At 58.7% G+C, this 26794-nt stretch overlaps 1 protein-coding gene and 1 long non-coding RNA gene across 4 annotated transcripts; both read left to right on the plus strand.

Moving 5' to 3' along the window:
• Positions 1-2339: 2339 nt before the first annotated feature.
• LOC118173524 lies at positions 2340-6727 on the plus strand. 2 transcript variants are annotated; one of them, XR_004754262.1, is made up of 3 exons: positions 2340-2473; positions 3640-3762; positions 5817-6727. It is a non-coding gene; the product is annotated as an uncharacterized LOC118173524 (long non-coding RNA). The 2 variants fall into 2 exon arrangements; XR_004754263.1 differs by having other exon boundaries at positions 6419-6727.
• Positions 6728-9061: 2334 nt separating this feature from the next.
• BHLHE40 (basic helix-loop-helix family member e40) lies at positions 9062-14668 on the plus strand. 2 transcript variants are annotated; one of them, XM_035338149.1, is made up of 5 exons: positions 9062-9156; positions 10157-10226; positions 10375-10482; positions 11111-11234; positions 12141-14668. In XM_035338149.1, exons 1-5 carry the CDS (start codon positions 9077-9079, stop codon positions 12998-13000), a joined length of 1242 nt encoding a protein of 413 aa, XP_035194040.1. In that variant the 5' UTR covers positions 9062-9076; the 3' UTR covers positions 13001-14668. The 2 variants fall into 2 exon arrangements, with proteins under 2 accessions (XP_035194040.1, XP_035194039.1); XM_035338148.1 differs by lacking the exon at positions 9062-9156 and adding an exon at positions 9714-10025.
• The last annotated feature ends 12126 nt before the right edge of the window (positions 14669-26794 follow it).

Consider the following 26794-nt stretch of genomic DNA (forward strand, 5'->3'; position numbering starts at 1 on the left):
GAGAGAGAAAGGCCTGGAGAAGATCCAAGCCCTCTTCTGAGAAAGAGGGTGAGGCCAGACAGGGTTGGTTCGGGACTTTGTTTGGGTGTGCTTGGAGCTGCGTGGAGCTGGGGAAGCACCAGGAGCGGGAGGATGAAGATAAGCTGTGGGCTGCTGGATGGGGCCGGGCCCCGGGCTGCTGGCGGGGGTGAATCACCCACCCACACCTGCAGAAAGCACCTTGCTGCCTGCATCTGCAGCTATCTCTGCTAAGTGATGGTTTTTTTTCTTGATGTAAATAGGAAATGACTTCTGCAGCTGAGCCTTTGTGGGCACAGGGCTATAAAAGGCACTGCCATTTTACATACCACATCTCAGCCTGAGAGAGAGGAAGGAGGCTCTGCTATTACAGCGACATAGTTAATAAGCAAATATATGTGGCTCCATAGGGCTTGAATATCTTCTGGAAGCAAAACAGTTGTGAGGCCTGAGTCCTTCGCCTGCTCTACATGACTTTAAAAAGTATATATATATATTTATTTCACGTAGGGAGTCCTGGAGCCCAGCTGTTTCCACGCAAGGCGCCTGGCTCCAGCTCGCAGTCTGCAGCTTGCGAGGACCAAGCCTCCCGCTGGGCATGGGCATTGCCCCCGGGCCTGGACACAGCCGAGTTTTCTTCCAGGCTTCTGTCTGGGCTTGTGCCTGCCGGGGGAGGCTCGGGAAGGCTGTGACCTCCAGCCCCTCGCTGCAGTGGGCAGCGCTGGGGACAGCAGGGGTTGCTCGAGGCCCCGCGGTGCTCGCCGCTGGCTCTGAAAGGTCGCTGGCAGCGTCCTGCTGCACCCATGGGCGAGGGCCTGGCGGCTGTCAGGGTGCATCACCAGGGGGTGATTCAGCAGCTTTCTAGAAATGCCAGGGCCTAAAAGAAGTGAAGAAGGAAGTTTTCCTTCTGTGTCTCATTGTATGTTAAGAAATAAGGCAGCTTGGGTTGTCCCTTTAGGGAAAAGGGAAATTTTGGCACAAAAAAGCCCCTCCCTACCTCCACACATCTCTCCACCACATGCCTCCGCTTTGCTATTCACTTGTTTTGACATAAAGTACTTTCCCCAAAAGATATTAGTCACAACTTTTGGCTTCCACCAGCCAACTCTTCACCTTCCTCAGAACAGCCTGGAGCGGCGAGGTTGGTGGGTGCGATGGCACCGGGGTGGGGGCTGCATTTAGCACCTGTGGGAGGCTCCACATTGAGGGTCAGGAGCCCCAAATCTGCCACCTGTGGGGCCGGCACAGGCTGCGAGAAGGGGCCCGGGGGACATGCCAGCAGGTGAGAGGGGCTCGGGCTGACCCCTTGAAGGCAACAAGGTGTGAGGACACAAAGCTGGGACACTGGCTAGTGGTGTCGTGGGGATGCTTACCTTAGTTTTACCCAAAAAGGCTGGAGTGATGGCTACAGCATAACATTGACTAATCCATGCTGATAGGTGTCAGATGTGAATTATCTGCCCCAAATCCCATTTTCTAGCAGAAGTGCTTTCCCAGGCAGCCCAGCACCAAGGGGAAGAAAACCAGAAAGCAGCATGCTGGATCAGCTGCGTGCTCCCGAGGGTTCCTGGGAAGGCAGGAGCTCTCGCCTCTCGTGTTGGCTTCAACATAGCCCTAAAATATTCCCAGCCCGTAGCAGATGCACACACGAGCAAGCTTGTAGTCGCCGTGGGATCGAGGAGGCAATGAGCCCTGTCATCCCCTACCCTTCCTCAAGTAATTACCACGCACTTCGCACCCTAATGAGAACTGCTCCATTTTCCTATCCTTCCACTCCAGTGCCCCTTCCTGATGGCTGTTTCTCAGAGGTCTCCTTTACAAAGCTGATCCGGCAAAGGGCTTATATTTTATTTTTAAAAGATAAATCTTTGGAAATCAGCAGTGTAGCTGTGTGTTATCATGCCCGTGACCTGCTAATTGGGTAACAAGACCAAAAGGATGGTGGAGCAGGACGAGGGGCAGAGCGCAGCAAGGACGGCAGCGGGACGAGGAGCCTCCAGCAGCAGCACAGGGCTTCAGTGGGATGCTGACAGGAACCGGGAAGCAACAAACCCCCGCAGCCACATGAGACTGAAGGAATGTGAGCAGGTACCGCTAACACGAAGCCCTTTGTGAAACCAACCCAGGCCGTGGGCAGGACGCCCCTGGAGTGAGGCGATGGGGGCAGCTCGGGGCAGTGGTGCTGCGCTGGGCAGCAGGGCAAGGCAGGCTGGGGGTTAAAGCATCGTCTGGTGTGGGTGTTCTCAGGGTGAGAGAGGGAGGAGGGCAGCCTGAGGGGCTCCTGGCTTTTCGAGTGCTTTTTGAGGCTGTCTCTTGTGCAAGCAGGTCTGCAGCAGGCAGAGGAGAGGTGCGCTGTATGCCAGAGGTCCTTCAGCCTGCGACCACGATCTGCGGGGCTTCGGCTCACCCCAGCCCCTGACGGACCTCTCCTGCTCCAAACCCTGTGGAGAAGCAGGTCAGTGCACACACATGGCTCCTCGAGCACAACGCGGGGTGCGGAGCCACAGCCGTAAAGGAAAGGGGCTTCCACATTGTTAGATCTGAAGGCTCGCAGCAGCTAATTGTCTGCGTTCTGCATAATCTGGCTTCCTACGGCAGGAGAACCGCCCGTCTGCCGGGGCTGCTACCAGTCAGGCAACTGCTGATTTCCACCCCCTGCATCCCATTACCAGGGCTGCATCTCCCAGATCCGCTCTGACACGGCTGTGGGTCGGTGGCAGAAGAGCTGAGCACAGGCAAACCTGTGATAAGCACTGGGAAAAAAGGACTCGAGTGGGCCTGGTGAGGCTGGGAAGGGGCTGCCTTCTCAGAAATGCTGCAAGCCCAGCCCCAGATCCCTCTTGCTCCTGCAGCTGCACGCAGGGCTATGGGCTTCCCCTCCTTAACTGTGAAGGAGAAGGCAGTGCTGTGGGACCTGTGGGCGAGCTGGGGTCTGGAGGCTTCAGCCAACGTCGCTGGCTCAGGGATTCCGGGGAAAACTCAAAAACCTTGAAAAGCTGGGAAACGGGAATGCAGAGCAGGGCGAGAGAAAATGAGACAAAGTCATCGCTTCCCAAAACCTTCACAGCGAAGGAAACACCTCCCACTGTCTGGAGGATCCATGGGAATATTATAATATTTGTTCCAAAAACATGACTGGGTGGATCCAGAATTACTGACGCAGGCACAGGCAGCTAATTGAATTCATACGTAGGAACCCTGGACACCATCTGGCCTCAATAAAACGTGGGTCCGTAGCTGCTTCTTAGCAGATGGTTCCTCATTTTCATAATCTTAAATCAAAAGATCATCTTTATATCTGGAGATCAAAGGCACCTAATGTCTCTCTGGTCAAGGTTTATAAAGTGAAACCTCTCTCTGTTTTGGCTGACGTGAGAGTCAGACAGGGTTTTCCCCTGGAACATTTGCCGAGGGTCCAGGCAGTGACATCTGGGCAGCAGCTGCAGATGTGCTCAGCTCCTCAGGGCAGGGGCTTGGTTTTCATTCTATAATCATGCAGTTTATAAAATCAGAAGGGACAGTCGTAATTTTCTTGTGTGGCCATTTATGTTTCCCCACATTACCAGGATATATCCCCCGAGATTCATTCTTTACAATGAAATTTATTCTTTCTTCCCTTAGAAATAACCGCTCAGAGCGTTGCCTGACCCGCCGGCTGTTTGTCCCATGCCAAGCCCCACCGTGTGGCCGTGCCCTGGGAGAGGAACCCGGCCAGGATCACGGCAAGCCCCTGCTCAGCTTCAGGTGTGTGCGGGTGGGGTGCGCTCGGCCGCACTGGGGACAGGGGTGGGAGATGCGCTCAGGTGGAAAGTGCTTCCCCACGCCCACCCAAAACCTCCAGGACAGACACGATCTTTGCCACCTAAGAATGAAAGGCGCGTGGTTGCTCGGAGCACCCTAGGTACGGGTTGCAACAAATGGAGCCCTGTAGCCTGCTCGTGAACCTCCTGGTGACCGCGGCTATCTGCTCGCTGGTGCTCGGTTCTCATCGGCTCGGAGGTGCAGGGAAACGCGCCTCTCTCCTGCGCCGGGGCTCTCTTTGCACTTCAAACGCTGCTGCCTGTGGTTGATGTTTGTGCCACAAGCAGCAGGCATCTCCGAGGGGGGCGAGGAGGGGAGAGCCAGCACTTCCCTGCCATTGTGTGGGTTTCGCCTGCAAACCTCACCGCCCCGTCTGGGAGATGGCAGCGATCCTCCCGGCAGACAGCAGGGTCCCACCTCGGTTCCTATTCACCTGGAGATGAAAGTGCTCTGGCCGCCCGTGTAGGCGGGGCAAAACTATTTAAAAACCTCATTAGAGAAAGTATTTGGGGAAGACAGCAACACCCTCAGTTGTGGTTTGCTCCAGCGCTTCTCAGCCAGATCGCTTCTGATACAGAGGGAAGGGCACCCTGAGACACATTCCTGTCAGCTGTTTCTCCTCTCGGCGGTGTGTTCGGGGCGCTTTGCCCCGCTCCATCCCCAGGAGCCGCGTTGGCTGGGGAAATGCGGGCACGCTCCCCTCTGGGTGCTGAGGCCGGCTGCGGGAGGTTTCTGCGGTGCGGAGTGGTCCTGGGTTGGGCCGGAGGAAAGCAAGAGTGTGTGTGTAATCTTGATTAGGCACATATCCACCGTGAATATTTCCTATTCCACTTAATTCCTGTTGGTGCTTATTTCGGCTGTGCTTGCAGCAGGAGGAATGACCGGCCCGCATCTGGCTCGCAATACACAGGGGATGGGATAGGCACTACGGGAGGAGGCAGGTCTGCACTCAGAGTTCTGGCTTCCCATTTAGAGAATGACTGCCTGTGCTCTCCCATGGCTGATCTGGACTGCCCCAGAGCTCAGCCACGTTCACATCCAAGTGCTGTAAGGCCGCATGGCCAGCAAACCTCCCGTGTGTGGTGTGTCCAGGCGCTGGTGCTGTGCACCTGCACTACCTCTACCTCCTGTGTCTTCTTTGCGCAATAATTTAATCAGAAGGCTCAAATGCTCCCTGATAACCAGGGTGCTCGGGTTCCTGTGGTCCTTTTCTCTCTCCCAATGGAGGAGACATGTGCAGCCTGCCACCTGCAGCTCAAGGCCGAGCGGGTGCCCTTGGTGTGATGCTGCCGGCCTGCAGAGTACAGGCTGGGCTCAGCGAGCCCACCCGCTGCATTTGGGCTCACCCGCCTTTATCCCCAGCAAGGGGGCTGGCAGCGTCCCTGCCAAGTGGGCTGTGTCCCCATGTGCCACCACCAGTGCCACCTTCGCCCTTTACTTCTGCCACGAGCCGCTGGGGCCTGCCCTCTGTGCCTGCCACCTCCCTCCGTGCCTGCCAGCTGTGACATTTACGCTTGGAACGGCGTCCCCCTGGACTGCCCAGGAGTTGCCTCGCATGCCATCAGCACAGGGGCATCGCACAGACCTTGTCCAACAGGCTTGCGGTTCAAGGGCCACGGTTTAAGCCACCCATGTCCTGACACGAACCAGAAGGACAATGCTCCCACTGCCTTGTGCCTGCTTGGTTTTTATCTTCTATTGTTTTCAGGGGGGTAGTCTTTTAAATCCAGTTAGCAAGCTGAGAACACTTCTAATGTAACTGACTCAGAGGAAATGTATCGTGGCCCTGCAGCTGCTGTTCCCCACATCCCACAGACAGAACAAAATCTACGCAGACGACGAGCTCCCGCAGTATTGATTCTTACCGGGGTACGTGGATGCCAGTGAAAAATAAATAATGCTGCAGTTGAAAGGTGTGGCATTTCCTAAGCCAAAGATCTGAAAGCACCTCGCTTTGCTTTGCATACCTGCAGAGCACCGTGCTTTCTGCTTTTCAGATATGAAAGCTGAGGCACGGAGACATCTGATGAGGCTCCGCCGCTGACTCACTGTTTGATGTTAGGCAGAGCTGCGAGCGTGATCAGATAGCATTGTGCAGAGCGCTCACCAGACGGCTGTGTCACCCGGGAGGAAAAGCAGCGCTCGGGCACGGCGGCGTCTGCACCCGCAGCTGTCCCCCCGTGCCCCGCAGGGACCCTTAGGCTCGGTGACCGGGGACGTGGTGGCCTTGCCCTGTCCCCCCCCCAGACCTGCTGGCAGAGGGTTGTGTGGCCGAACCCCAAAGCCCCTCTCACGATGGTGACAGCAGACAGGGCTCGAGGCGGTGCCGCTGCTGGGCCAGGCAGTGCCGCGGAGGCGCGCAGGGCAGCGCGGGTGTGCGGAGCGTGCCGAGGGCTCGTTCTCACGCGATGGAGCACGCAGCCGGCGGGGAGCTGGTTAAGCAGCGCGAGCGCCCCGGCTGCCTGGGTTTGGCTCGCAGCGTGGGGCAGGGCAGGCTGTCACAGCGAGGCAGGGATGTTTTATTAAACAGAGCCTCAAAGTGGGCTAAAGTCTTTTATTATGAATTGTAATGTCCACAAATTTTGCCACTTCCAAATAGTTTCCACCTACGTATTCCTCCCACTGCTGCATTCAGTGCTGGCAAACATCTCCGCGCACGGAGGAGCGGCTTTCATTTGAATAGTCTGCAGGCAAGTTTCGCTGAGCGGTGCCAGCGTCCTGCCCGCAGCACGCACGTGCCCAGCAGCCACCCGGTGCCATTTACTTGCCCAGGACGCCACAGGGAGAGCAGCTCTCCCCGGATTTTCCCAGTGTTTTGTCCAAACACGGTCCGTGGTAGCCCGAAACGATGTCACGAAACACAAAATCTCAACTTCTAACTCACAGGCGATTCCTTTCATCGCACCAGGCAGCGTGGCCAGCTGTGCTGCTGAGACAGTGAGTCAGACAGGCACCGAGCTGAAACCACGGCGCTTCACCGTAACGTCAAGCTTTTGCAACTACCTGCAGGCTACCAGAGGAAGAAGGCAGAGCCCTGGCGGATGACAAACTCTTCCTCACATCCTGAGCTGCTAAGTCACGCAGTGCCCCTTTGGCCCCTCCGGCTGCAGCAGGATGGGTGCCCTGGGCAGCACCCGGGGGTCTCCCGGCAGCTGCTGACCCCGGGACCCCAGGGTGCGCGCTGCCTGGGCTGGGAGCGGGGCCGTGCAGCTCAGCCTGCAGGGCAGCCAAGCCATGTCCCATGGCCTGCTCGCGCTGGTGCCGGCGGCTGGGGACGTGCCAGGCTGGGCACGAGGGCTGTCTGCAGGCAGCGTGGCTCCCGGCGCGCTTCTCCTCCTGCAGGGCGCTGGGACTCAACCAGGCGGGCGCTGGGGATGCCTGGCGGGTGCCGGGAGCGAAGCGCTTCCACGCAGCGCCGCCCGCCCGCGTGCCCTTCGCTTCCAGCCCAAGCCACGGCTGTCCTTTAACCTCCGGTGCCAGTAACCTGAGCCGGGATTGCTGGAAATGAGAGAGAAGGAGAGCCGGCTATTTGATTACAGGCCACAGGCACATGCCTGGCCTTCACGGATATATTAAGTAAGAGACATTTTAAAACAAAACCACCCTCAGTAACCTTATCGTAAGCCCGAATCCACAACCCATCTGCTAGCTCCCGGCGCTGCCCACATAGGCTCCCATCAGGCGCTGGTGCCGGGGGTTTTCAGAACGTTTCGCCCCAAATCGCCGTGCTGGGAGGCAGCGTCCCGGGAAGGTGCCGCCGCAGGAACCCGATCCCCTCAGCACGCCCTCGGGAGCAAGCTGCGAACCCTCGCCTTTTCGTGCGTCTGTAAATAACTCCAAATCCCCGCGGGACGCGAGCTGCTGCTATCCTGTGACACTCAGCCCCTCCGAGACAAGCCTCCGGAGGCCTGCTGCTCTCCTCGTGGCTTTAGAAAATTAAAGCCTTTTTAAACATTTCGCTGCTGCCCTCATCGTACGCTGCAGAGGAACCTTCCACGTAGAAATAATTCAGCAAACAAAATTGAGAAGGCAAATTGATGATTGCATCAGCCCCAGCTTATGAAAGCTGATCCTCGGGAAAACGTAACTCAACGCTCGGCAATCTAACTTGATGCCCAAGAATGCGATGGCTTCGCTCGGGCCCTCTTTTTAGGGGGACTCCTAAACCCTTGGCAACTTCCCTTAAGGTCATGAGTAAATCCCGATATGGAGAATTGTTTGGCAAGCACGGGAACAGTAAAAGGGCTAAATAATTGGGGATTACCTCTGACCCTGATTTGTAGCTCACCACCCACTGCAGGAATGTACCGAATATCTCAAAGAGCGTGCAGGAGTCAGACAATTCATGGGCATGAAACTGTCCACGTACAGGGAGTCTGAACTTAAAATGCAGAGCAGGTTGGCCCCAAGCCTCATTTTTCATCAGCAATCAGCTGCAGCAAGCTCTCATTATTTCTCTTGCCCAGACAGAGGGTCAGCGATGGGACAGATTATAAATTGTACATAATTTTGTCCCCCGTTTGTTTGGAAAATAGCAGCTCGGGTCTTGGGGGCAGAAAGAGGATGAAGCACCCGATTCCCCCCATTATTTCTGACGGTGACCGTCCCCCCTGCTGCAGGAGGGGACAAACACATCAGCTCCATTTTTCCAACGGTGATCACTGAGCTTGTCGAGTGCCTGTAGGCAGGGCCAGCCCCGCTGTGAGCCCTCAGCCTGGGGGCTGTGACCGTGCCTTCGTTTTGGGCAGGTGAGCCCCCTCCTCTGCAGCAGAGCGGTCTCGGCACTGCTCTGGGCGCACAGCACCACGGCAGCCCCTGGGGATCCCGGAGCCAGCGCCAGGTCTGCAGGCTCGGACCAGAGCCCCAAGAAAAGCAGGCTGCCCAGGCAGCCTCAGCCTCGTCCGGGCTCTGAGCTCTGGCGTTCGCTGTGTGTGCTGCAGCTGGGAGCTTGGAAGGAGTTTAGGAGGTGGTTGGTTTTTTTTTTTATAAAAAACAACTTACATTTACAGCCAGCAGATTTCTGCAAGGCTCTCATTTCTCCTGAGATTCCTGCCGGTACCGACAGGCACCTTCAGAGGCCGGTGAGCCTTGCAAGGGCTGCCTCCAGCTCCGGTATCCAGCCTCTTGGTGCTCTCACGTAACAGCTGCTGACCTCAGATTCCTCCCTACGTGGAGCAGCCCAGGACCGAGGCGATAACAGCGGCAGCGCGCTCAGGTTCTGCCATTACCTTATCTCGCTCAATGCGCCTTTTATCTGATGAGCTTGCCTCCACTTGCTCAGCGCTCGGCAGGGAAAAATGACCGTAGCCCTTCGGGAGGAAAGGTTTGCTTTGGCAGGTACACACCACCGCAGCCGCGCTCGGCGGTTTTGCAACAGCTGGCACCCAGCAGCCGGGGGATGCTGGGCAGGAGGGGTGAAACCCCCCGAGAGTGAAACCCCCCGAAGGTGAAGCCCCCCCTGGGTGAAGCCCCCCGAGCCCCCCACGACCCCGTCCAGCCGAGCCCCCCGCGGCGGGTGCGCGTCTCCATCGCCCCTCCGCCTTTTGGGGTACCTCCAAAGCAAGCGCGGGGGGGAGGAAATCCCAAGTCCCCGGGGGAAAGGGGGGGGGGGGGGGGGGGGGATGCTCGGTGGGCACCCCCCTCCACCGTGCCCTGGCCGTCCCCGGGGCCGGCGGGGCAGCCCCGGAGGCTTACCCGGAGGCGGCCGGGGCACGGTGCGCGCCGTCGGGGCCGCCGCGAGCCGCGGGATTTGAGCCCGTGCGCCCCGGGGGCGGCTCCTCCTGCCCCCCCCCCGCCCCCCCCGGCACGTTGCGAGGCGGCGGCGGCTCTGCCTCCACGTGAGCCTCATGTGATGGGGACGGGGGGAGGACGGGGAGGACGGGGGGGGGCGGCCCGGCGCGCCCGCCCCGGCGGCCGCCAGACGTGCCGGGAGTCACAGGGTAGCGCACGTCGCCGCCGTCCACCCACTCGCCCGCATTTAACCCGGGCCGCCGCCTCCCGGAGCTCCTCAGCCGGCGCGGACACGGCATGAGCAGCCCGGCCTGAGCTCTGCCTGCCGCAGCTCTTTCCTTAGGCCCCCCCTTCCCCACCCCTCCCCTTCCCCGGCTCGGCTCCGCACCGCGCAGGATGGAGCGCATCCCCAGCGCGCAGCCCCCGCCCGCCTGCCTGGGCAAGCTGCCCGCCCTGGAGAGCGGCGACGTGCCGGGGTAAGGGCTGCGGGCTCGGGGGGAGGAGGAGGAGGAGGATATGGAGAGGAGAGGAAAGGACCCCCCACCTCCCCCCCTCCCCAGCCGCGGCCCCCGGGGGTAACCTGGCTGCTTTCGTTTCGCCCGTGCAGGCTGGACTTCGCGCACATGTACCAAGTGTACAAGCCCAGGAGGGGGCTGAAGCGCAGCGAGGACACCAAGGTAAGGCGCGGGGGACCCCGGGCTGGCTCTCGGGGACTGGGGAAGGGGGGGGGGGGAGAGGACGCGCACAAAGCCCCCCCGGCCCCGGAGCCCGGCGGGCGCCGCGGGGTGGCCGTGCGGAGCGCTCACCCGGCGCCGCTCCCCGCAGGAGACCTACAAGCTGCCCCACAGGCTCATCGAGAAGAAGCGGCGAGACCGCATCAACGAGTGCATCGCCCAGCTCAAGGACCTGCTGCCCGAGCACCTCAAGCTCACGGTGGGTGCCGCCGGGACCCGCTCTCCCCCTGCCCGCTCCCCCTGCCCACCGCGCACCCCGGCACCGCCACCCCGGGGGCGCACGGACCGGGGCTGCCCCTGCTCCTGCTCCCGGAGCCCCGCACAGCCCCCAGATCCCGCACAGCCCCTCAGAGCCCCCGTAGCCCCGGCCCGGGGGGGGTGGCGGTGCCGGGGGTGCCGCGCACATAGGGGGACTCGCTTCTCTGCGCCCCCCCGGGTGCTCCCAAAATACCCCTGCGGTGCACTGACAGCCGCCCCGGGCTGCCTCGCAGCTGCCTGCCGGTGCACAGGAAGCATGCCCAGGGCTGCGGGAGGCAGCGGGGATCCCCCGGGCACGGGGCTGCCTCCGAGCCTCTGCCCCAGAGCACATCACCCCCATCCCCTGATGCCCACCACCCCTTCCTCTGCCACCCACCGCCCCATCTGCTGCCACCCGCTGCCCTATCCTGTGCCACCCATCGCCCCTTCCTTCCCCCCAGCCCACCACCCCGTCCCCTGCCCCCGTCACCCCGTCCTTGCCCCGCTGCCCCGGACACGCTGGCAGCCCCATCAGGCCCCGGGCGCGTGGCCGAGCCGCGGCGGGCGCCAACCTGTCCCTTTGCTTTCAGACCCTGGGTCACCTGGAGAAGGCTGTGGTTCTCGAGCTTACCTTGAAGCATGTGAAAGCGCTAACCAACCTCATTGAGCAGCAGCAGCAGAAAATAATTGCTTTACAGAACGGTTTACAAGCGGGTGAGTATTCACACCATACCGCTGCGCGCTCGGTGACTTTCTGCCGGGTCTTTGAGAGGCTGTGGTGGCACCTCGCTCCGAGAAGGGAGGAGGCAGGGCGCGCTTCTTTTAATCGCCTTCGTTTTCTCTCGCTTTGCTTGTGAGCTTGCGCCAAAAAAAAAGATGTGTTTCTGAGTGTGGTCAGTCTCGAGTGCACTGTGCAGTTGTTTTAAAATTAAAGTGGGTTTTAAGTAGTTTTATTTAAAGCTGGGGTTTGCTCTGAGGTTCTCTCCAAAGCCATTCAGATCTTTACATTCACGTTCAGGAGCTTTGGATCGAGTCCAGTTGCGTTTCTTTGCTTTTTCTCAAAACGCACAAAAACCTGCTCGGTAAGCACCTTTGCAGGTCTCTGTAAGCTCGCTGCCTGTGCTCTGCAGGCGAAGGGGGAACCCGGTGTAGCAGCTTATCGTGCTTCAGATGTACTTCCTCCTTCTGTATTCACATGTGGCGCTCACGTGAACCTGATAAGTAAAATTTAATTTTTCTGAGGAGCCTTCCCCGGCTCTGCCAGCCGCGGGGAGTGCAGCAGAGCTCTGAGCACAGAACCTGGAGCAGGATCGCCAGGGGCAGCGGCTCCGGAGCTTTCCTGCCCGCACAGCGGGCGCCGTGCGGCCGCTGCCTCCCCCCTGCCGGTTCCCAGGGCTCATGCAGTCAGTGCAGAATTGGAAGTGCGTATGTGAAAGAGGGAGGTAAAAGCGGTAAATTGCGCAGAAACGTACGCAGAATTCAGGCTGACCGTCACGTCTGCCTCGCTCGCTGTGTGGCACCGCAAGTTTGGCATCGCCCCCAGCGCGCCTTGGAGCTGGTAATGGAACTATTTAAGCACGCTGTTAATTTTTAATTTCTCTCCTGTTAATGTTTCCTCAGGTGACCTGTCATCAAGAAACCTTGATTCCAGCCAGGAAATGTTTCGATCTGGTTTCCAGATGTGTGCCAAGGAAATGCTGCAATACCTGGCAAAGCACGAGAACGGCAAGGAGCTGAAGTCGTCCCAGCTGGTCAGCCATCTGCACCGCATGGCCTCCGAGGTGCTCCAGGGCGGAGCCGGCCGAAAGGCCGGAGACATCCCTCCTAAAATGGTGGACTTGAAAGAGAAACCCGTCTCCTTGAGCAAAGCGGCCGAGGGGCACGGGAAGAACTGTGTGCCCGTGATCCAGAGGACATTTGCGCACTCCAGCGGGGAGCAGAGCGGCAGCGACACAGACACAGACAGCGGGTACGGGGGAGAGCTGGAGAAAAGTGACTCCAAATCCGAACAGCAGTATTTTAAAAAGGATACCGATCTCAAATACGCTGTCCAGGAGAGAATAAGCTCTATTAAGCAAGAGACTGAGGACCCACCGGCCAAAAGGAGCAGGCTGGAGACGCCTGAAGACGAAGGGCCTTTTGGCAGTGACATGATGGGCTCCCCAAACGGCTTCCTGGGCCCCCACGCTCACCAGCCCCCGTTGTGCCTGCCTTTTTATTTGATCCCGCCATCCGCAACGGCCTATCTGCCGATGCTGGAGAAGTGCTGGTACCCAGCGTCCGTCCCCGTCCTGTACCCCAGCCTCCCGGCCTCCGCCGCAGCGCTCACGGGGTTCATGAACCCCGACAAAATCTCCCCCCCTCTGCTGATGCCCCAGAGACTCCCTTCCCCGGTACCAGCCCATTCCCCCATCGACTCCTCGGCTCTGCTTCAAGCTTTGAAGCAGATTCCTCCGTTGAACTTGGAAACCAAAGACTGAGCGCAGTGTGACCTTTCATTTTTATTTTATTTTATTTTTTTTTTTTTGTTTTTTGTTTTAAGTTTGAGACTGTTTCACTTTTGTACATTGGCTGGACTGAGGTGTGGGGATAAGGTTCACTGCGCATAGGAAGCTAAATCCCCTTTTCTCTGACTTGTCAGGTAGCTTGGAGAAGGATGAAGGATGCACCCAGCTTAGCTGTTCAGAACTACTTCCAAAAGGACAGAAAAAAAAAAAAAAAGGGTTTTATGCTTTACCCCTTAATTTCTTCCCTCTCCGCACCCGCAGAACAACAGCTGACTTTGTCAGCTGCGATTACGTTTCAAAGCTGTGAAAAAAATAATTCCATTTGGCAGATCTAGGTTTTGGGGTCTGTGGCTATCAAACCATGGTACTTATCGCAAGGGCTTTTAGCACAGCGGCCCCCGGGAGCCCGCGCCGGGCTGTGGCGGTGCCCCCGCGGCGCCACGCTGGAGGCACGCGGCGCGCACGGCGCTCGCTGCTGGTGTTAGGGCCCTGCACGTGCAGGAGGAGCAGTGCGGCGGTCACTGGTGGGTCGTGCACGGTCAGTGGTTCAGGTAGATTTAAGACGGGTTTCTCTCCACACCTTTGCTTATATATATATATATATATTTTTAATAAATAAAAGGTAGATGCTGCTTGGAAGCTTTACATGGCGTACATCTAATAAATAAATTAACACGCGCCCCTTCCTGTAACTCGAGCTGCTAGTTTGGGCCGGGCAGGGGAGAAAATATCCCAAGGATCACTTTGCTCGCTGCACCTGACTCGGGGCCTCTCCCGCTGCTGTCCTGCCTCTGCGGCCGGCCTTTGGGGGCCGGGGGCGGCGGGGGCGCGGTGGGGCAGGTGGGGAGCGGGTGCAGGGGGAGCTCCGCTGGATGCCGGCACGCTGCCCACCGGCCCTGCCCCGCCAGTGCCTTTGCGAAAGGCTTTTCAAAGGAGCCTAACCCGGCGGGGCCTGAGCATCCACGTTCCTCAGCCTCCTTGGCAAACCCTGGCCCACATTTCTGCATTAAACAAAGAGGGTTAGGGCTGTGACACTCGTCCCATTAAGTCCTAGAGCTGCAGGGGTCTTTCACCGCAGGCAAACATCGTGTCCAACTTGGCTTTTTGTTAAAAAACAAACTTCAGAGCGCAGTGCTCTACTTTTTCTTTTTTCTTTTTCTTTTTTCCTTACTGGTTTTGAGAACTGGTATCCGGAACAACTGTTGTATGGATCTTCATTTCATCCTCCCGTTGCACCAGCTGTTGAGATGCACTATGCTTGATTGCAGGTTGTGTTCTAACGTTTATTTTGTTGTTGTTTGTTTTTTTTTTTTTGGTATACAGTTGTTGCCTTTATTTGTAAAATCCTGTTATAAATATATATATATTATATAAATATATTAAAAGGTAAAACGTTTCAGATGTCTATTATTTGTATAACTACTTGAGCATAAAAGAAGTGAGAAATATGAATGTATTCTTGTTTCTGGGTTGTCTTTTTTTTTTTTGAAGAGAAGAGTTTTTTGTTTTTCTCTAGGGAGAGGTACAGTGTTTATATTTTGGAGCCTTCTTCAAGGTGGGATATTGTACATATTTTTATCTCGAGTAAATGTTAAGTAGTTGTTTAAAAATACTTAATAAAATAATTCTTTTCCTGTGGAAGATAAGGGTTGGCCTCCTGTGCTTTTAAATATTTGATTGGGGTCATTTTGCAGGGCTCGATCCAGCAACGACTGGCAGCAGGAGGGGGTCCCACGGAGGACCTGGGCTTTTTGTGCTCCTTGGGCTGGTCCTTTGCAGTCAGTGCCCGCGTCGCTGCTCGTGTCGCTGGGGATGTTCAGTCCTTCGAACTCCGTCAGCACCATCGGGGATTGCCTCCCTTAGTGCTTCCAGTCCCGGGCCAGGTGAACCCGGCCGCCTTGGCACTTTCCCCCTGTTGGTTTTGCGTTCTTCGGGCCTGACCGGCAGATCCTGCACGCCCTCAGCGTGGCAGGCGGCAGGAGGAGCGGCAGGGCACGGGTTGGGCCGCCCTGCCCTGCTCCTCGGGGCGCTTCCTTGGCTCGGGCGCTGAGGCTGGCGCTTCCCAAACAGGTACAGGAGAAGGAAAGCTGCCGCCTGAAAATGCCTCCGCTCCCCAGCCCTGGCGCTGTTCCCCTCTCCTGCCTCCCGTGCCCCATCTCCATGCCTCGGAGCCCTTTGGGGCAGGCGTGTGGGGGTGTCACTGCGCGTCACCACGGTCCCAGCCCCGTGCTGGCTGCTGGATCCCCAACCCTGGGGCTGTGGAGCAGCGCTGAGCCCCGCGTGGCTCCAGTCAGGCCTGGGGTGACGCCGTGCAGAGGCAGGAAGGGGCAGCCTGGTGCCAGCAGCAGCTTTGCTGGGCCGGAGCCTCTCAGCCAGCATCACATCTCCGGCCTGCAGCGACCCCAAAGCCTCGCTGTGTGGGTGCAGGGACGTGCCGGGGGTTGCCCGCCGCACTGACGTTCCCCTGGCTGCCGAGGGGCTGGGGTCACCCCTTGTGCCCAGCTCCTGGGCTGGGTAAATCCCCGGCTGCCTCTGCCTCGGGCACATGGGGATGGCCGGGAGCTTCGGCCCTGTCCCCTGGCACGCTGCCGCCCGGCTCCCGCGGTGCCAAGGGGGTCGGGCTCCCTTTTAATCGGCGTTGTAACCACTGGCGAGAGCCCGGCGCACGTTGGCTGAGGCTGCTGCAGAGCAGGTCGGGAGTGACACCGCACACCCGGCTCCGGCTCTGGGCAGCGCCTCGTCCCGGCCTCGTCCCAGCCTCGTCCCTCAGAGAGACACCAAACCTCTCCCTGTGGCCAAGGCCTGAGAGCCGCCGGGCCGGGAGCTGGAGCTTTGTCCCAGCTGCGAGAGACGGGCGAAGGAGCTCAGCCCTGTCTCCTCGTGGCTGCCCCGGGTCTGTGAGGAGGTCTGTGAGGAGGCTGATTTGGCTGTGCTTGTTGGCTCCTCCTGCCCTCGGAGGCTGCGGCGTGGGCCGGGTGCAGGGGCACAAAGCACCACCGGCAGGGTGGATGGGGTTAATTTCTGCGCGCCATCGCGGCCTTCGGTGGCCTCCCCTCTGCATGCCGCTCACGGACGCTGGGAATCTTTAATAATTTACCCCGAGCCGACAGGACGTGCGCGCATGTACACGGCGCGTGGGCACCTCGCTGGCATTTCAGGGCAGACGAGTGCCAAAACCTGGCAGGAGGGGACGGGCCTGAGCGGGGTGGTGCTGAGCCGTCCCCGCACCTCCAAGCCCCGCGAGGTTCGTGTCGCACGGCGGTACGCACACAGCCGCTGCGTGTGTGTGCTGGGGGACTCCATACGTCCCGGCGCTTGTGTTTGTTTTAATTACAGCTAAATATTGATCTCACTGAAGGCAACCGCACTTCACCCCCTTTTGGGGACAACACTTGGTGCTCAGCACCGTCACATTTCGGATCCTCGTCAACTGCTGGATTTCTGGCTCGTTCCCACAGCCCTCTCCCCGCTTCGGTCTCCGTCTTCTGGCCCACCTCAGCCCAGGGTGGGAGGGCGCGCAGGAGCCTCAGAAACCCGGTGACGGAGGAAAGAGCTGTGAAAAAACAAGTGGAAGAGATAACATTGGTACAGGAAGCCAGCGCTAATTACGGGCCGGGTATTTTCTCGCCGGCGTGGCGCGGCGCCAGGAGGACAGGTGAAGCTGCCGGGGCACAGCAGCCCTGGTCCGCTCCCCGCAGGGCCGGGGACTCCGTGCCCCTCGCCGGGGCTGCCCAGCTCCTCCGGCAGCTCCCCGATCCCCACAGGGCCGGGCAGGGCCAGGAAGGGGCCAGGGGAGCCGTGGGGCCACGAGGAGACCCCGACCCTGACCCCGGCCCCGGCGGCATCGCGCCAAGGTGCCCGCAGCCCGTGGCGGCGGGCCGCGCCGAGTTCCCCTGCCTTGTTTTCATGGTCTCACCCAGCTCTGACCTGCCTCAAATGTTGACACAATGTCACGTTTCCGACTGCAGTCTTTCATGTGCAGCCGGAGGCTAAATACGGCTGCTGGTTCCTGGAAAAAGACGTGCCTGGCACCCTTTCAGCAGAAACCCGATCCCCATGCAGGCTTGGCACAACAGCTGAATAACATGGCAATAACTCTTTCAGCAGCATTTCAACCCATAAATAGGGCTTCCCGAGCAACTCCCTGAAGGAAGGCAAGGAAGATACGCTTTTTTTTTTCTCTATTTTTTTTTCTTTTCGTTTTTCAAAGAAAAAGAAAAATAAAGCCAGAGTGCGAGAAAAGCGAAGAGGAGGAAGCAGCCTGGTTAGAAGCAGATCAAAGGAAATTGTGGAGATGCTGAGCATGGTCTGGTGAATACGAGCACAGGACTGCCTCAAAAGGAAAGCAGCGCTCGTGAATTTTTTACTGTCTCGGTCCCGTTTTCTGCCAGCCCTGTGGCGGTGGGACAAGAGCCTTCCTGAAAGCGAGGACCCTCCCTAACCCCGGCGAGGACACAGACACACATAATTTTAGCTTTTCACCACCTGTTTGGAAAGCTCCTGGAACTGAGCGCTATGGGACTGGATGGTTTTTACAGGCATGTACCCCAGGAGCTGCTTATTTGCATTATGCATGGACCAGGGCCTAAAATAATCTGCAGTGACGCACATTTTTTGCTGTGATTTTTTTTTTTTTTTTTTTTTTTTCTTTCAGGACTCCATTTTTTTGTGACTTTTCAGGAACAGGCGCCCAGAAGGGGACTCGGCCCCGGGCTCCCCAGCCCCGGAGGCTGCGTGGCTGAGCCCACCGGGGAGCGGGGGCTCAGGACCCCGGCCGTGACATGGCCAGGCGGGGAGAGGTGCCCTTCTGCGCTGCCCCGGCTTTCATCTGCAAAGCATGTAGCTGCAAGTGCCGAGTGTTTACAAATGCAGGCATTGCAAGATCCCTTGAACTGTGTCCTAGTACAAAAGAGGCTTTGAAACAAGAAACACGTTGTCATGGCATGTTCCAGGCCAGCAGCACCAGACTGAACCAGATAATTGCTGTTTCTGCTTTAGCTGCTTCATTGTGGAAGAAGCCGTGGGTCTTGAGCAAGCCTCCTTCCCTGCAGACGGCCGGGGCGGTGCTGGGGGTCTGAGGGCAGGGCGGGTGGGCAGGGTGGGGGGCCGTGGGGCAGGACGGGCGCTCTGCACCCTCCTCGTCCGTGCTGTTTGCCAGCAAAGTCACGGCGCCGGGCTCAGGCTGTGAAACCGTAGCCGGAGGAGCCGGGGTGCTGACCCTCGCTGCGTGACCCGGGTTAGCAATGCCCAGCCCTGACTCACGGCGCGCTGCAGCAGCCAGGGAATGCGTCCCTCGCCTCCTGCCGTGTGCCGGCCCTTTCCCCGGCCCTGCTCGGGGAGCTTTTGGCACCGCCGAGGTACCCAAATAGCTCTCAGTGAGGATGGGTGGCGAGAGGGGTCGGCGCTGGGACCCACCCGGGACACTCGTGGTGGGCTTTGAGAAACGGAGGTGGGATTTGTGCCTGGGATTCTGAAATAACGCACTTCTTACACATCTCCCCACCTCCTGGCTGCGTGTTTGCTCTGGGCACCTCGCTCCGCGAAGCCGGGTATTGCCATTACGACCGGTGGCTTTGGAAACCGTGCAACAGCCAAATCGCTTGGTTGGTGCTCGTGGCGATGTGGTGAACTGCAGAAGCAGGGAAGGCCGGGGAACACCAACAAAACAGAGGTGGCCCAGCCGGGCACCGGCACCTGGCGGGGCTGGTGCGGGTTGGGCACGCCGGGCTCGGTCGGGTCGGGAGGGCTTGGCTGGGTCCCCACCCCGACCTCTGCCTTCTGCTCCGTTACTCAGCACGGGATGACGTTTTAGTATTTTCTGAACACCAGCTCGGCCCAAACCGGTGACAGCGGTCTGTAATCAGCAGAGCTGTCTCAGAGGAATGGGGCATCGCTCTGCTCTCCGCCGTCCACCTTCCCTCCCAGCCCGGGGGCTGCCCCTTCCCCTCTGCCAGAGCCCCTGGGGCAGCCAGAGGGAAGGCAAAGGTAAATTCTGGTTTAAAGCACTGATGAACACGCAGCCGGCGATGCCTGGAATATTACTTATCCTCGTCACAGGGTACACGCAGAGTTCGTGTCGGCGCTTTGCCTGGGGATATACACAACACGACCGTGGATCTGAGCAGCTTATGGAAGATTTAACTCTTATTTCTATTCTCGACAGCGAGTCATTAGCACGGTTGTGGCAACGCTGAGGGCCTTCCCCAGCGCTATCATCTTGCTGCATCTGGTGCCTGGAAGCCTGCCTGGATAGCTTCACTGCAGATACCGACTGCTGCGCGGCAGGGGCAATATTTCATTCCGCATGGGAGCAGTCACCCACGGTTATCGTGGGGCATGAGCACGTGTCGGGAAATCGGTGCGATTTGTGGCAAAACGCGACCTTTGGGCACGCAGACCTTGCAGCACGTTGGGTGCGTGCGGCGGGGTGGGCGCGGGGCACGGCGAGCTGTCCCTGGCACCGCGCTGAGCCCATCCAGTGCTCGCTCCCCCGGGAAGCGCTGGGAGGTCTGTCCCTGCCCTCGCTGGGCACAGCCGGCTTTTACTTCGCAGGACAAATTATTCCATGGGATGAACGAGGGAGGGGGACCCAGCTCCCTGCTTGGGGCTCCGTGGCAGGGAGGTTGCCTTGGGGCTGCTGGGGGGGGGGGGCGAGGGCACCCCCGGCACTGCTGCCTCCTGCTCCCCCTGTGCATTTGACCCCCCCCGGGGCCAAACCGTGGTCAGGACTGCATCCTGTGAGAGCACAGCGCTTCAGGACTGCTTCAGGACAAGGCACGCAGGGTCACTGTGAATTGGTACCAAATTAAATACCTGAACAAGCTCTGGGAGCCGGGAGGAGGCTCTGGCTCCGAGCACGCCGGTCAGGAGCCTGCTGGGGAGGGGTTTTCTCTGGTTCTTGATTTCAGGCGGGTGTCTGACTGCACGCCCGCACCCGCTGCCCTCGCGCCGAGTTCCCCTTGTGGTCTCCCAGCACCTTCGGGCTGTGGGCGCGATCCCGGCGGGGCCGTGCCAGTCCCAGACCCCGCGGGCACCCGGCCCCTGCGGCCGGGGTGACTCAGGGCCCCCCCCCGTGCTGCTGGGGAACTGAAGCCATCTGTTTATCATGGAAAAACTGCTCTTTGCTGCAATTCAAATGGAAACTCCCCAGAATGACTGTTTCAGAGCTTTCCCCTTGAATCACCATCGCTCCGAAGAGCGGCTTTCGAAGATGATGCCCTCAGGAAGGCTTTTGGTGGCCTTGGACACGCCGTGGTGTGACCGAGGCCCATCCCAGCCCCTTCTTGGACCCGCTGCTACCGGAGCATCCCTGCCCAGTGCGGCCGGGCTGCTGCTGCTGGCAGTGCTGGGGGAGCGGGGCCGGGATGTGGGAACCCCTGGGGACCTTGGCCTGGGGCTCAGCTCGGGCGCTGTGCCTGGCTTAGCACCGGGTAGGATGGGTACGTGGCCAGCACGGAGGGACAGGGGCGCAGACGGCAGCACCTCACAAGGGCCATTTGCTCCTTTTCCCTGCCCGCTGGCTGCCCGTCCCCCTTTCCATGGTTTAAACGAGCGTCCAAAGGTCACGGCAAATTCAGCCTCTGCCCAGCGGCTCACGTCCTCGAATGAATAAGCAGTGGGTGTGCAGCGCCTGAGTCAAACCTCCCCTGCTGCACCCGCCGAGCGCTTCCCATCACGTGCCGGCCGGCCGAGCGGGGCCCCGGGGGATGCTCGCCCCGAGGGATGCTCGCCCCTGGGGCCACCCCGGCCTCGCAGCTTTCCCCACGGGGCGTTTGGGGGTGCGCAGCCCCGGCTGCGTGCAATGGTCTGAGTTATCAGCCGTGGCGGGCTGGGGAAAGGCGTGACCCGTCCGTGTGTCGCAAGGGGGCAGGCGGCCACGCAGCTGGGCTGGTGACGGGGCACGAGGGCAGGTTGTTACGCCTGGGTTATTTCCTCCGCTGGTGCCTGCGCAAAGCAGCCGCTGTGTTTTCTGCATTTACTCATTTTGCCCACTTCCAGGTGTTCGTGCTTGTCCCCGAAGTAGCGGAGCAGCACGTGCCTGCGCTGTGGCATTGCGACATCCCCGGGGCTGCTGGTGGGGAACCGAGGCACCGCAGGGCCCAGAGCCCACAGGCATTCGGCGTGCTTTGCTCCCGGAGCTCGGCATGTTCACCGAGGTTGTGCGGACACGCAGAGGCTGCAGGGGTGAGCGTGTCCCCCTGTAGAGAACTGCCACAAACTGCCCTCAACCTGCCGGAGCCGTGGCCCCGCTGCACCCAGCGTGCCGGCAGCTGCTTGGAGCACCCCCTCCGGCAGCTCCTGTGGGACTCTCCCTCCCCCGGGGCCCCATCCAGCCGGTTTGGGCGCTCGTCCCTCTCTGGTGGCTGGGACCCAGCAGGAATTCAGCCCGGGGCGAAGGCGGCCGGGGACAGGCAGTGGTCCCTGGGGCACAGGCAGGTGTTGGGCACGGTTCCCTGGGGGGACCCCGCTGATCCCCGGGCGCTGCCACGCGTGTGGCCAGCACGAGCCCCGGCGGCTGCGTGCCGGCGAGGCACCGACCACAGGGGGGTTTCCAGCTGCAGCCGGGCTCTGGCACACACCTGGGCACTTGAGGCCAGGAGGCATTCGCAACGCGGGCATTTGAACCCAGGAGTGAGGCAAAGGCGTCTATGAGGAGGCCGGGAGATGGAGATCTCCGTGCAGATCCTGGAGCTGCTCAGAAGAAAGATGAGTCAAAGGATTCCTGAAATTATTACAGCTGCGAGGGACGGCAGCACCAGCACATCCACTGTCAGCAGAGCTGCCAGGCTGCCTTGGACAGCTGCAAGCGCTTGCAGGTTAATAAGACATATTAGACAATTTCCCATTAAAAATGTTTATGCGAATGTATAAATATTCATTTATACGGAACTCGCCTGGCCCTCTGCATGCAGAGCGGTGTCGGGAAGGACGTGAATTGTTGTAAATCTATCAAGAGCTCGGGACCGAAGCTGCCCTCGCCGTCCCGCAGCAGCCCCCGGGGCTGAGATCGGCACCCGCCCTGCGCCGTGCTCCCCGCCAGGCTGCACGGGGCCGCCGCGGGACCTGCGCCACGTCCCTCCCTGCTGCAGCTGGCGGAGGGCAGGGTTTTCCCTGGTGTGATTTCCCAATGGCCACAGGAAGAGCAAGCACAGACCCGAGCTGGATTAAATCAAAGGAAATTTTTTCTTTTTTTCATTTGCTGTCTTACGCGCTGACCACTAAACCACATCCTTCGAGCTTGAGACCAGCACAGTGAAACAAAAACTAGGCCAGGGCTTTTTGCTCTTTTTTTTTCCCCCCCTAGTGTTCCTCCCAGTGCTAGCGATGGGGGAACCCCTCCATCAGCTGCTGCGGCCTCCCCTCGAGCAGCGCAGTCCTGCCGGGTCCTGCTGGCCCCATCGAGCCAAGTTCTGCATTTCGCTCAGCGAGCCCAGCTGCTGGAGCCAGCGGGGCCCCAGGCAGCGAGACGCACGTGGGATGCAGCTCTCCACGTCTCCAGGACGGATGGCAGGGAGCTTCAGCAGAGCAGAAAGCCAGCGAGCACCTCGTGTCCCCCTGGGGTGACCCAGAGCGGGGCCTGACGGCTGCGGGGAGCATCCATCGTGGTGTGTGCGGCCACGGGTGCTCCCCGGGCAGCCCAGAGCTTCCCCCTGCCGAGCCAAGCACTTGCAGCTCCACGTGCAAGCCGGTAACTGCAGATTCTGCTCACTGAGCATCGGGGGGAGCAAACACAGAGCAGCGCTAAGTAGCGACGCCCTGGCAGATCATGCTGCCAGTGCCTAATGAGAAGCAGCACGGGGACTGCACTCGGCTCCCACCCGAGCGCATCGGGCAGCCGGGCGTTTCGCAGGCCGGGAGGGAACCGGGGGAGCCGCGGGCGCTGGCAGAAGCGGAGGCTGCAGCAGGACACCTGTCCCCTCCCGACAGCTCAGGAGCACCGGTTGTGATCCGGCTGCACGGGGAAGTTCTCACGTTTAGAGAACAGACAGCAGCTTCATTGGTTTAGTTTGCAAACCAAAACCAGCCGGGAGTTTCTGAAGTGTCTGCCATTCCCGCAGAGAGCTGTTTAGTCATGCCTTGTGTGCATGCATGTGAGACAGAGTGCAGGGGAGGGAGTCTCTAGGACTTTGCAAAGATTAAAGATTTATGCTGACCCTTGAATCTGATCCAAGACTACTAATCTGCCCTGATCCTATCGTCGGCTCAGGGTGGATCTATTTCACTTTCCTTTATGGTATTCCTGACTCACTCCACTCCCACTCCAGGCCAGCCCAGTGGGAATGGGAAGCACTACCACATATTTGTTTGGGTTTGCATTTAAGGCTTTGGACCTGAAGTGGGTGCAGCTCATAAAGGAAACCAGCGTGGATAAGATACGGGTGAGCTGAATGCTTGGAAACCACTCCCAGGCCCAAGCTGAGGTGGTTAGAAATCAAGGTGGAGTGATGTGCGGAAGGCACAGTGCTTGGCAGCTACGCCCAGCATGTGAGAAAGGCATTTAAACCCGAGCTGGGGAGGTAGGCAGAGCATCAGGCGTGCTCCAGAGGGAGACCTCGGGGCTTTGTGAGGCCTTCAAAGCAAGGTTCATCATCGACAGGAGAGGAGCAGCTCTCGGCCCTTCCTGCCCCTCGCCAGCCCCCAGTGGTGCCTGGCTCTGCCCTCAGACCTCCCGCTGCTCGCACCCCACCGCTCCCGAAGGCTGCTGGGGCTTTACTGTGAAAAGCGAAGCGCAGAGGGAAATACAGACGTGATTGTGCTGAAGGCAGAATTAATCTTCCCTGCCCTTGCAAAAAAAAAAAAAAAAAAAAAAAGGTGTGGCAGAAAGAGAAACACGAGCTCGCCGCCCCCGCGTGCCTCTCCTCGGCCTCGGCCCCATGCGCGGACTCCTGGGGAGGAAGGCAGGGGCCGGCGGGCACCTCCTGCCCCCTGGCAGCTGGGGGACGGAGGCAGCAGCGTGGCAGCGGGCTGGCCGGCGAGCCAGCAGGGCCCGCGTCTGCACTGGCCAGAGCCGGAGAGCACGGTGTATCCGATGTCAGCCCCCCTGGGACATCCTGTTCTCCCGATAACCGATGATATGTAAATATAGCAAATGCAAAGCGAGGCACTTTCCTACCCTGCCTCGCTCAGGCTGCATATAGAAGGGGGCTGAAACCTAGCAGCACAGTTGGAAACACCCATCTGCAACTGTTAAATAGGCATCGTGCTTTATTTTTAGGTTGAAATGAAGTTCCTGTTTGTAAGGCCAGAAGGGTTACAGGAAAAAAAAAAAAAAAAAAAAAAAGATGAAGCGGGATCATTTACTGCTATTTTTCTTTTCACGTGTCCTTCCTTCCTTCCTCCCTCCTGAGACATAGGATGTAGAACATCGCCATTCCAGCCGGCAATATTCGTTAGCAGCGAAGCTGGTTCTGATCCCTTCCAACAGGACCATTACGCCTTGTGTAACAAAAGACACCGGGCTGCCTAACTACGCCAATTAGCCTTGATGTCTAGTTGCTACACGAAGGCGCTTATCTCATGTAAATTAAACGCTGCCTTAACACTGACTCTTACTTCCTTTCTCTTTCGTCAGACTTTTGGGCTGCCCTGCCAGGCAGGGGTGAAGGGCAGGTCAGGCGGGAGGCACGAGCATCCCTCGCCTCCCGCCAGCCCGATCCCCCCGTGCCTCGTCAGGACAGAGGGAAACGACGTGAAGCCTTTGGCCATGTCAGCCAAACGAGCTGTTCTAACTAGCCAAGCTGGGTGCTAATTAGTCTGCTGTTCAATTAATTGACCCGGCACCCAGGCCTCCTGTGGCAGGGGGGTGGAACTGGAGGAGCTTTAAGGCCCCTTCCAACCCGAGCTGTTCTGTGGTGCTGTGATTTTATGGTTTCTCCTTCCTGCTGGGGTCTTCCAGGCTGTATGGAGCGGGAGCGTTTTGGCAGGTGCCCGCACGGTTTTCTCCTTTCGGTGCCCCAGAAGGGAAGGTAATCGTGAGCTGGCAGGAGGGGAGCTGAGAGCTGCTGGGAATTCCCAGCCCAGGGTTTTCAGGAGCCTTGGTGCGTGGATTAGGTTGCTGATACACACTGTCGTGAGAAGGAATCAGGCAGTTTGCTTGTTCCCTTGCACTTCGTGTAATGCAGCAGGATCGGTCTGGTGGGAAGGTGGCGCGGTGGGACTGAGGCTGTGAGCGCGGTGCTGCGGCAGGGGACAGGGCGTGCAGCCCCCGCATCGCCTCTACCCCATGCTCCTCTCTTTTTAACCACGGTTTCTGAGTGCCTGCACCGTCGGGTGGGCTTTAGCTGGGACTAAGCTTATGAAAAATCTGCATGCGGATACCTGCGCTAAATTCCGGAGCCCAGTTTCTCAGAACTAGGAGTGCCCTGGGTCTACGAGACCCCAGCCCACTTGGTCTGCGAGCACTGGGGGCTGCTTTGGCCCTATGCCAAGACCCACGTGGATTGAAAAAGGGTAAAGAGAGGGGTGGAGAGCACACAGCGAGAGAAGGGGCAAATTAATATCTGGTACAGCCTCTGAAGGGAAGCGAGATCCTTCTGCTCCTGGTCTTAATGAGAAAAGCCCCAGTGGAAATTTTAAATCTGGATCTGCACCAGCTCCTCAAAGTTCAGGGAGTTTAGTGTTTTTTTTTTTTTTTTTTTTTTTTTCTTTTTTTTTTTTTATTTTTCTCCCTCCAGTGATGGGTTCTGCCAAAGATGAGTGCTTGGCTGTGAGGCATTTTTCTTCTTTTTCATCCCTTTCGCTAATTTAATTCCCGGGTCTAAATCTAATTTTCCCATCTCAGACTCCTAGGACCTGGGATGTATTGTTTGCAGTTATGAAACTGTTGTGGCTTTGTCACTCCCAGCACTGCCCGGTGAAACATCGGCAGTGTTTACCTGTCCGCAACAGCCCGCTGCGGGGAGGCCTCAAGGTTAGGTGCTGGGCAGGTCTGCTGCTAAATTGAGCCAAAGCTTTCTGATGCGATAGCGAGCAAATCGTTACATTGCTCCTCTTCTTTAAATAACGAAGAAATGCAGAAAATAAAGCCCTACCAGTTTTTGTGATACGCTCAAAAGTGCCACTGAGGAGGGCGGTGAGCAACCAGGAGGATTTTCTGAGGAGCCTGGGAGCAGTGTGGCACCGAGGACACACGCTGGGCTCTCCCTTATTTTCATTCTTCCTTGTTTTCTTGGTTGTAGAATAAGAGATAATCAGCGATGCTCTGCAGCAGGCTGTGTGCATTACAGTAAAATCCTAAATTCCCTTTCCTGCTCATGCATACAAAGCAGGAAGAACTAACATGGCTGCAAACTGCTTCTGTTTTCAGACGATTTAGCCGAGGAGAAAATAACTGGATGGCTGGAAGAAAGAGCATTTGGTGGGAAACAACCCCGGAGCACAGCTCCAACGTGATGGCACGCGAGGTGCCCAGTGTCCCGAGATGCCTGCGCTCCCAGAAATGTCAACTGCCAGAGGAGACAGCAAAGGACAATGAGGAAAACCAGAGCATGCAGGATCCGATGGATGAGAGACTTCCTCCTCCTCAGAGCTGGGTGCTCCCTTCTGCGCCTGGTTCCAGCGCTGACACGGGGAAAGTTCCTCCTGTCCAATTTAGGGCTGCTGTTAGGCGCTGTGGCGGCGAGCCAGGAATTCGGCTAGTGTAAATCAGCGCAGCTCGGTGGGCTTGGTTCAAGCGAGGATGTTTGTGCCCGGGGATGAGCTGCTGCTCCCCAAACCAAGGGCAGGGACACCGGCCCCTGCACCTGGAGCACGCTCTGCCTTAGGGCA

This window comes from Oxyura jamaicensis, chromosome 12 (assembly GCF_011077185.1).
Source record: "Oxyura jamaicensis isolate SHBP4307 breed ruddy duck chromosome 12, BPBGC_Ojam_1.0, whole genome shotgun sequence".
NCBI classification, from domain to species: domain Eukaryota; kingdom Metazoa; phylum Chordata; class Aves; order Anseriformes; family Anatidae; genus Oxyura; species Oxyura jamaicensis.